The 9,677-nt window shown below is 42.5% G+C and overlaps 2 protein-coding genes and 3 non-coding genes across 7 annotated transcripts in view; 1 reads left to right on the top strand and 4 right to left on the bottom strand.

Moving 5' to 3' along the window:
- The window catches only part of Glt8d1 (glycosyltransferase 8 domain containing 1), a 16,669-nt gene extending 13,911 nt beyond the window's left edge, over positions 1-2,758 (top strand). For all 3 annotated transcript variants that reach the window (XM_026779891.1, XM_005348738.2, XM_013346918.2), the window contains exons 5-10: positions 116-233; positions 438-522; positions 829-941; positions 1,219-1,385; positions 1,478-1,590; positions 2,011-2,758. In XM_026779891.1, coding sequence (XP_026635692.1) covers positions 116-233; positions 438-522; positions 829-941; positions 1,219-1,385; positions 1,478-1,590; positions 2,011-2,201 — 787 coding nt within the window. In that variant the 3' untranslated portion in view covers positions 2,202-2,758. The remainder of the gene's footprint in view (positions 1-115; positions 234-437; positions 523-828; positions 942-1,218; positions 1,386-1,477; positions 1,591-2,010) is intronic.
- Positions 2,759-2,863: 105 nt separating this feature from the next.
- Positions 2,864-9,671, bottom strand: Gnl3 (G protein nucleolar 3). The gene is made up of 15 exons (XM_005348733.2): positions 9,332-9,671; positions 7,983-8,041; positions 7,449-7,586; positions 7,239-7,343; positions 6,965-7,045; positions 6,446-6,578; positions 5,301-5,413; positions 4,925-5,042; positions 4,568-4,655; positions 4,069-4,243; positions 3,847-3,989; positions 3,626-3,762; positions 3,383-3,540; positions 3,156-3,222; positions 2,864-3,060 (listed from the first exon to the last, which is right to left on the bottom strand). The coding sequence occupies exons 1-15, from the start codon at positions 9,342-9,344 to the stop codon at positions 2,984-2,986; spliced, it is 1,605 nt and encodes a 534-aa protein (XP_005348790.1). The 5' UTR covers positions 9,345-9,671; the 3' UTR covers positions 2,864-2,983.
- On the bottom strand, positions 4,298-4,371 carry LOC113456220. The gene has a single exon (XR_003377077.1). It is a non-coding gene; the product is annotated as a small nucleolar RNA SNORD69 (small nucleolar RNA).
- On the bottom strand, positions 5,174-5,253 carry LOC113456223. Its single transcript, XR_003377080.1, has one exon. It is a non-coding gene; the product is annotated as a small nucleolar RNA SNORD19B (small nucleolar RNA).
- On the bottom strand, positions 6,328-6,404 carry LOC113456218. The gene has a single exon (XR_003377075.1). It is a non-coding gene; the product is annotated as a small nucleolar RNA SNORD19 (small nucleolar RNA).
- Positions 9,672-9,677: the final 6 nt, after the last annotated feature.

Below are 9,677 nucleotides of genomic sequence, written 5' to 3'. Positions count from 1 at the left end.
ATCTAGTGTATTGGGTTTCTCTTACATTATGCCACTGTTAGAAAAGTATAGAAAGATAAGGCTATACTTTAGAAACATGACTATTTAAGACTGAAGTGTGTTTTTTCTTTATCAGGTCCTGGCTTAACAGTGTTTCCCTGAAAAGCATCAGGTACAAAATTGTAAATTTTGACACTAAACTTTTGGAAGGGAAAGTAAAGGAGGATCCTGACCAGGGGGAGTCCATGAAACCAGTGAGTTACATGTGTCTTTGTTTCTATAGATGTATTTGATTAGAATACTTCCAGTAATTTGGACACAGTGCTAATTCTCTAGGGACCAAATCTGGGCAGTTCCAAGAGTTCACTGACTGCTTTTACAAGGGTTCTGAGAACATTTTAATAGCTTTTACAGAGCCTAGCTACTGTATCCTGTGCTGATGTTTCTTTCCTTTTCAGTTAACCTTTGCAAGATTCTACTTGCCAATTCTGGTGCCCAGTGTAAAGAAGGCCATATACATGGATGATGATGTAATTGTACAAGGTACCACAGAATGAGTTTTATTCATCTGGATTCTGGGCTGTAAGGGTTGTCACATGGTGAGCATTAGGCCATTGGAAGTGGTAATAGATTGCAGGGTAGTGGCGCAAGCCTTTAATCCCAGCACTCAGAAGGCAGAGGCAGGTGGATCTCTGGGTTCGAGGTCAGCCTGGTCTACAGGATGAGTTCCAGGACAGCCAGGACTACAGAGAAACTTTCAACCCATCTTGAAAGAAATGGGTTGGGGGGAGGGGAAGCAGAAGGAACAAAATCTCAGGGCAATTGTTCATTTCACTTTATCCATTCCAGGTGACATTCTTGCCTTGTATAATACACCACTGAAGCCAGGACATGCTGCTGCATTTTCAGAAGATTGTGATTCAGCCTCTACTAAAGTCATTATCCGTGGAGCAGGGAACCAAGTAAATCACTGCAAACCTTACTCCCTATGAATGCTTGAAGTGTTAAATCCAGGGCTCAACTTACATTAACCAGTTACTTCACTAGAGATCGCATGCCTACTTTTCTGTAGATTCATTTATGGACTTTACAATCAACTAAGACAAACTAGATCACAACTGCTGTATTTGTCGAATCTCCTACATTGGTTTTGCTAATAACTTGAGAATTCTTAGTTCAACTACTTCTTTACTTGCTATGTAAGTTTTTAAGCAGCAAATATCTCATTTGTGTTTTCAGTACAATTATATTGGCTATCTTGACTATAAAAAGGAAAGAATTCGTAAGCTTTCCATGAAAGCCAGCACCTGTTCCTTTAACCCTGGAGTTTTTGTTGCAAACTTGACTGAATGGAAGAGACAGAATGTAACTAACCAGCTGGAGAAATGGATGAAACTTAATGTAGAGTAAGTATTTAACTGGTTTATCTTTTTAAAATAAAGTCTTTACCAGTAGAAGTTGGTCAATACTCTTCATTGACATTCTTTCTTTCACCAAGAGAGGGACTGTACAGTAGAACTCTGGCTGGCAGCATCACCACACCTCCTCTGCTTATCGTATTTTATCAACAACATTCCACCATTGACCCTATGTGGAACGTCAGACACCTTGGTAAGTGTTAAGCATGCAAGCTGGGCATGGGTAATCCTAGTACTTGAGAATGCCAAGACAACAGTACTACCCTGAGTTCGAGGTCAGCTAGAGTCACTTAGCAGACATCAAAACAAAGACAGCTGCTGATTTAAGCTAATTAGATATTGGTAATTAAGAACTCTTCCTTGTGGGCGGTGGTGGCACATACCTTTAATCCTAGCACTCGGGAGGCAGAGGCAGGCGGATCTGAGTTCGAGGCCAGCCTGGTCTACAAGAGCTAGTTCCAGGACAGGAACCAAAAAGCTACAGAGAAACCGTCTCGAAAAATCAAAAACTCTTCCTTAGGGATGTCTGTACCTAGTATTTCCCTTAAGGTTTCTGCAGCTTAGCATGACATTGCTTTGTCTTACTAGTAATCATTTGGCATTTTTTTTTAAGGTTCCAGTGCTGGAAAACGGTATTCACCCCAGTTTGTAAAGGCTGCCAAGTTACTTCACTGGAATGGCCACTTCAAGCCTTGGGGAAGAGCTGCTTCATATGCTGATGTTTGGGAAAAATGGTATGTTCCAGACCCAACAGGCAAATTCAGCTTAATCCGAAGACATATGGATGCCTCAAACATAAAGTGAACTAGAATTTAAGCTTAAATACACCACTCAGGAAATCCTGGAAGACACATGTGGGAAGTTAACAGTGTCAGGCTTGAGTCTCTCTGTAGTAACCCACAGAAAAGGGGTTTTTCAGCTGGGCAGAGATGACAAATTGCTTCCGTGGCAGTCAGCTTCCCAGATGACTACAAATGTCTCCATCTGCCTTACCAAATGTTTGCTTACTACATTGTTGACTGACCTGAAGGACAGACTGATAAAACCAGCACTAGTTCATCTATCTGTTGCAGTTAGGAACTGCAGCTTGGTTTTAATTTTGTAACCTGTGACTCAGTTTGTAAATAAAATGTTTTCCAATAAATCTCTTTGCTTCCAGAGAATAGCTTCTCTTCCATATATTGAATGTAAATACTGCTGCTCTTCTAGAGTTCAGCTCTACCACATCAGGTCATAATGGGATTATTCTAGTCCGAGATCCAATGTAGTCCTCTAGAGCCTCCATCCCACTGCATATAGGCCACCCCTCTCTGCCTCCACAAACCTTTTGGATACAGTTTCCCTGTGTAGACCAGGCTAGCCGTGAGCTCATAGAGATCTGCCTGTCTCTGCCTCTCAAGTGCTGGGTAGGATTAAAGGCATGTGTATCACATGCCTGGCCATAAATAAATCTTAAACACAAATGCATGTAAGCATTTTTTGTAGTTTTAATATATATATACATATATGACACATATTCACAAGATTTACAGTTTGTGCCAAACCAGTCTGGGACACTGTACACAAAACATTAACATCTGTAGCAGTTATACATAATCTGTTCTAAAGTCATAGACATCAGCATCCTCTTCATGCATTTTATCCACAGCAAATGATGGTTTACCTGTATAGGAGAAAAAAACGCAAAATTTTATACAAGAAAATAAAAGCAGTTGTGCTCAAACTACATAGTTCTAAAGTCCTTTGTCCCAGACTCACTTGCTGTTGATTCCACAGGTAACATCTCTGTGGTATCTTCTACAGGGGGTACATCTGAGGTCTCTGCCTGTGGATCAAAGAAATGTGGTATGCAACAGCCCTTGACATCTTACTAACCTTATGGGGTCAGTTAGATCACAAACTTGTGTCTGCTTCTGACCCTCATTCTTTCTGCATTATAATGCTAGAGAATTCAATTGAGCTTTAACTAAAGAAACAAAACTTACATTATTTTCACCATCACCATTTCTGTCATCTTCACCACCCCGTCTGTTTTCTTTGTGTCTTGACAATTCTTCAGGTATGTCTGTTTCTTCTATTATTCCATTTGTCAGGCCCGAAGACCGGAAAAGGATTCTGTTAGTTAAATGAAGGCCCTTGAGGACTAAAGGAAAGGAACAAAAGTCATGTTAATGCAAGGCCTCTAGCATCCTGTCACTGTTATCCCTGTTGTAACAGAACAGTTTTACCTTGTATGCTGTGTGCATTATTCATTTCTAGTTCTTCCACATTAAAGCCCTTCTTCATGTATGCTGTAATACTCTCACTGAAATGTGGAGAATGAGTCCAGGAAGTAGGAGGATGACAGTAGTAACCTAATGAGGCACTGGCATTAAAAACAAGATCTGTCAAACACAGTTTCAGCCCTTTATTCTATTTTGTCTTCAATGCCAATACAAAGAGACCTTACCCTGTCCACTCAGACCACAGCAGCTTAGCAGCACTTTCCACACTTGGCCCTCCACCCTTTTGGTGCAGACCTCTTCTCTGAGCAAGTTTAGTAAAAAAATCCAAAGAATCCTTAAATTCCGGGACAGTGTATTTTAAAACCACCTTAAAAACAAAACACAAACCGTCAATGATCTGTGTGGATAAAGAACAGTGGTAAGGAGCTCAAGGGGAATTCTGTTACCTGTTGGCTATCAGCCTGGGATAGAATGGCGCTGGCAGCCTCTAGTGGTCTTAGTACTTCAATGCTTGTTGGACTCCTTAGAGCAAGTGCAGTAGGGGAGTTACTGGGTGAAATAATGAAGCATGGACTATCTATGACTGTGATCTGCTTGTCCAAAGGGACAACCTGCATGCTCCTGAAAAAGAGATGGAATTACATGGTTACTGGTCTATCTAAGCGCAAGAGAACAAACATGAAGCTCAGGGTTGGATTGAACAACTCAGCACAGCAGTCAGATCCAATTTGTCATCACTGCTCCATGTTTGAGAAACCCTAACACACAGAATCCTAAAATAAGCACTGCATGTTACAGTGCTACTCACCCAAACTTCACGGTTATTTCCTTAACCTTAGGAAACCAGGTCCAAATATGATTTTCAAACTCAATTGCCTGGCCTTTCTAATCAATCTTCCTAGCCCAGCAACAAGTTACCTTTTACTGTTGTCTGAAAATCTTTACCTTGTAAGTCCCATGGGAACTCCAACATTACATATCCATTCTTGTTTTAAACTATTAATGATGCTGCTTTTCCCCACATTTGGGAAACCTACAAATAAATGCAAATCCATATTATAAAATACATTTTTTAATAGTTTCTTTGCCCATACCGGGTTAAGTGTTCTGGCTGCCAAGAGCTCTTAGACAACAACTTCTGAAGCTGGTAGGTATTTTTTAAGTGTTTTAGTAAGTTAAGCTAGAATCAACATTTGAGACGACTCCTTCCCTCTTGTGATAAACCTGTTCACAATGTGATGTTCTTAGCTAAGTGTCTCTAGACTTAACAGTAAAAAGGTAAATGTGCTGAACGAAACTCACCAATTACTCCAACCTGAATATCTTTCCCACATGACTGCCGAAAACCTTCAAGAAGCTTACAGAGTGCATCCTTGCCACAGCAGGTTTTACTTTGGAATGGAACAGCTTTCTTCTTTACCTTTACACATAAAAACCCAGAGTACAGTACTCTTAATAATTCTGGTAAATACCATCAGGTGAAACCCAGTAAATCTGGCACCAGAGTCCAGTTCTCAGAAAAACCACTGGCCTCTACTGCCTTTCAGATGATCTTTGATGAAATCAGAGTTGGATCTTATTGTTTTTCATCTTAATCAACATTTTACATACTCATCATATTTCAACCATCACAAACCTGAGGAAAACCACATTCCCCGGCACTAACAGTACAGTATACCTTGAGTATCTTCTCTCTGTACTTCATGTTTGTTGAGGCTTTGAACACCACTGTTGGCAATTCTTTATTCAAGTAATTTAGCCAGCTCTCCAAATTCTCCTTTGGCACTAGATCTTGTAAGAATTGGGAAAAGACAATGCTTAAAGTTTGGTTTTAAGCTTAATTCATTAAATGTGGTAAACTATTGATTGAATTCATTTGCATTTTCCCAACTTATCAAAAGGAATTAAGGGAAAAGTAAACTTCATGCCACACTACTTGTGTCTTGAGGGATGCTAATTTTCTTGATTTTTGAGACAGGGTTTCTCTATCAAACAGTTCTGGCTGTACTGGAACTTACTCTGTAGAACAGGCTGGCCTTGAACTCAGATCCACCTGCCTCCCCAGTGCTAGGATTAAGAGCGTGTACCACCACTGCTCAGGAGTTGTTACACCTACCTCCCACAGTCCCTGTCTTTCAGGTTGGCCTTGAACTTTAAAACTCCCCTTTATCCCTTCAGTGATGGGATTGGTTGGTTTTCTGTGTGCTCAGCAGCAAAAGTACATCTTTTGAATAGTAGGCAATGTTCCAACTGAGCAACTTTTGAAAATGAACATATCCAGTACTGCTCACTTGATCTAAGCACCTATGTCCCTTAACTAAGAGGCACCAGCTTTCTAAGCCTAACAGTGATTTTAAACCACTTTCTTATATAGACCTCTATACCCTCCCCCCAAATCTGTAGAGGCTTAAAAACCACTGCTGGTAATTCCATGTTAAAATTTAGCCAGTTCTCCAAATTCTCCTCTACAAGTCTTTCTTCTGGGTTCTCTTCCTGCTGCTCAAGCCCACCTAGACACATATATTTTGTCCCATATAGTAACTTATCTTATACCCTAGCTTAGAGCTGAGCTATCTGTTCGCATATGAAACACAACAGTTAAATTCTTAAAACCAAGGGAGATTTAAGCATTAAATAGCAGAACAGAAAAATCCAGCTGAAACCACCTCCTCCCCATGTCCTTGGCACCAGAGTGCACATGCATTGGCTCTGTTGAGGTCAGAGTTGGATCTTATCAGTCTTCAGTGAGAATCAGACTGTTCAGATTTTTTCCTCATTCCTCATAAGTGCACATGAGACACAAAGGGGACCCTTTCTACTTACCTGATTTATTCAATACAAGTATCAGCTTCTTATGTCCACTTTTGACAACAGCTTCTTCGACCTGAGGACACCTACAGCCAAGAGGATCTCTGGCATCCAAAACCTCTAACAGGACATCTGAGGCCTCAATCACCTGTCCAGTAAGAAGCTATTAGAATAGCAGTCCCTCTTGAGTAGCACCCTCAACTGTGGCCCTAAGTCCAGAAGACAGGATTGCCATGTCTTCATTTTAATATGAACACTGTTGACAACTTCCCACCCAATAAAATCAAATAACCTTGAACATATGATTTACCCACAATGAACTATGTAGTTTAACAAGCCTTCTTATAAGTACTGAGACATAGCCAGGCTCTGGCAACAAAGAGTGGGCTTGGGTTGGCAGTGCTAGAAAGCAAGTGCACTAAGAATCTACTACCCCACTCTCCCAACTTCAACTGCAACAATTTCTAAGGGTTCCCATGTTACAAAGGAGTCCTCAAATCTTCACACCATCGACACTGACCTATATCAAGATACCTTTTTAAGTTCCAGACAATGCAACTTCTTTGGATTCTGTTTTCCTGATTTAGCTTTCTTGGTTTTGGGTTCTTCACATTCCTAAAAGACATAAAAATAAGGGAAAGATAGTAAACTCAAAAAGCAGTTGTTACCAGTTGAATATTTCCACAGATGACTACAGACAATATACCTGATATTTTAAATAGGAGACAATCTACACTTTCCTACTTATCTTTACTTCTTCACCTTTAGTTCTGCTTCAGAACTCCTATTTAAGGAGAGATAATCCTACCTGCTGAGGTTCCACATTGGACTGCTCATCACCAGGGTTAACTTCAAGCTTTCTTTTCCTTTCTTGTTGCCTATCAAGTTTCTGCTGCTGCTTTAGTTCTTCGAGCTGCATTGAAGCCATAAAAGCAACAAATGAGGTGGAGGCGGATGGTTTACCTTGGAAACCACACATACTCACGCCACATTCTATTGGAAGTTTCAGCCTGCTTACCTGCTGTTTCCTTAGCTCAGCTTCACGAAGAACAGCCTCTTTAAAGGGAGCACTATTTGGAACTCCAGGGTCCTTCCTAGGCTTCTTGTGACCCCGTTTTTTAGCTTCCTTCCTTAATTTTCGGTGATGTTCTCGGACCTATTAAAAACAAGACTCTAAGATTGGAGGAGGGCTTGCTTAGCATGCATGAAGTCATAGGTTCAATCCTCAGTACTATACAAAAGAAAAATGTCATGCCACAAAAACACTTTGCCACTTAAAATTTAGGCAATAAGTCAGTCTTAGACACAACTTATGCATTTGAAGCACTTTAGAAAAATGGGAATTCAATTGGAATCACACAGAATATGTATACTCAGCTGTTTGTAAGAACTATGTCTTAGTGAGCAGTGTACTTTGCCACAGTTGCATTCTTAATGGTTAAGAGCTTGTATCCATGTCTAATCCCAAATCACCAACACTGCCTTCCCTACGGAGAGGATGCAAAAACCAGCTTGGCAGTCCACTTGGTATAGATCTCCCAGGAACACTTACCTTTTTCTGGATTTTATACCGCTTATGGCAGGTCATGCGTTTGCTCGCTTTCTTTAACTCTGCCAAAAACAAACAAAACAATTAGGTATGGATGTTTTGCCTGCTCTTGTTGGAGCATCAATGATATGTTTACAGCGCTCTTGCAGAGGAAGTCACAAGATGGCTTCTCTCTCCCTGGAAAGCAGTGAGCTGACACGTGGGTGCTGGACTCAAACCTGGGTATTCTCTAAGAGCCTCTACTGCTCTTAAATGCTACGTCATCTCTCCCCTCCACCTACCAAAATATTATATTTCATTTACTTATTTTGTTTGGTCTGAGAAATAAGGTCAGTCTGGGAGATTGAACTCTGACAGTCAGGCGTGGTGGCAAGCACCTTTAGGAGCTTATATTCCTGACCCTCAAGAAGATATTCTATCAAGCCAGGGGACTTACAAAAATACACTGAAAATGTACACTTAGTTTTTGGTAACCTAAAAGTACAATGTTTTGATGTGCTTTTTTTTCTTTTTTGTTTGGTTTTTCGAGATAGGATTTCTCTGTGGCTTTGGAGTCTGACTTGGAGCTAGCTCTTGTAGACCAGGCTGGCCTTCCACTCACAGAGATCCACCTGCCTCTGCCTCCCAAGTGCTGGCATTAAAGGAGTGTGCCACCTCCGCCCGGCATGATGTGCTATTCTTGTAGTAAATCAACCACCAATTTAGATGAGACTTTGGAGGTGAGGAACAGGAAGACGGGCGGACACGTGGCTATATAATCCCGGCATTTTGGAGGCTGAGACCAAGAGAATCGGGAATTTAAGGCTAGCCTGGGCTACATAGAACCTGCCTCAACCTTTCCTGCAAAATTATGCCAGTATTTAATAATTCACGCTACACTTTCAAGTATCCGTCAATTTGACCCAGTAGATCGAGTGAAACAAGCTTCTAGAGGAAAGCACCACAAATCTCAAGGAGAGGCAGAGGTTTCTCTTTTTTACATTTTCGAGTCAGTTTCTCAGTACACACGCCAGGCTGGCTGCAAAGTTTCGATCCTCCTGCGTTACTCTTCCTTGGACGGGATTACCGGCACGTGCCACAACGGGCGACAGACTGGTTTTGAATAGTCCTTAAACCAAAGGAAATCGTGGGCCAGAAAACAGGCTCAGACACGTTAACCACACAAATCTGACTTAGGATTCCCCGTCTGGGCCTAGCTTCCCTTCCACAGAGCAGGCCCTGGTGAACAAGGCCGAAGCCGGGCCTGGGCCTTCCAACCCTCTGCTCTACGGAAGACAGAGCAATGGTCTGCGGGAGCAGGAAAGATGACCTTCCCGGTGGGCAGACTGCGCCAGGCTCTCTACCCTACTCACTTGGCCGCTTCATGCTGGCAGTGGACGCTCGGAAACAGGAGACACTTCAGGAACACCGAGTCTCCTAGGACGCCACGTGCGAAATGAAGCTACGGGCCAACGTCACGCGCTCAAACTACTGCCGTAAAGCGAGTCGGGGGCTCGGCCGCGTGCGCGCGCACACCCAGTCGCACAGAGTCGGGATCGCTTGGCGGCCACGGGTTGGATTTACGGCAGCACTGGGAGGGGTGAGGGAGGTGAGGGCGGCGGGTGCGCCTGAGCGACGGCAGCGGCCGCAGCCAGTGGAGCAATAGCAGCCGTGGCGGCCACGGGGCGGGGTGCGGCCGTCGGGGACCGCGGCCGGGGC

Source organism: Microtus ochrogaster, chromosome 6 (assembly GCF_000317375.1).
Source record: "Microtus ochrogaster isolate Prairie Vole_2 chromosome 6, MicOch1.0, whole genome shotgun sequence".
Lineage (NCBI taxonomy): Eukaryota > Metazoa > Chordata > Mammalia > Rodentia > Cricetidae > Microtus > Microtus ochrogaster.
Note: the sequence above shows the minus strand (reverse complement) of the source record. Positions and strands in the feature narration are given on the sequence as shown.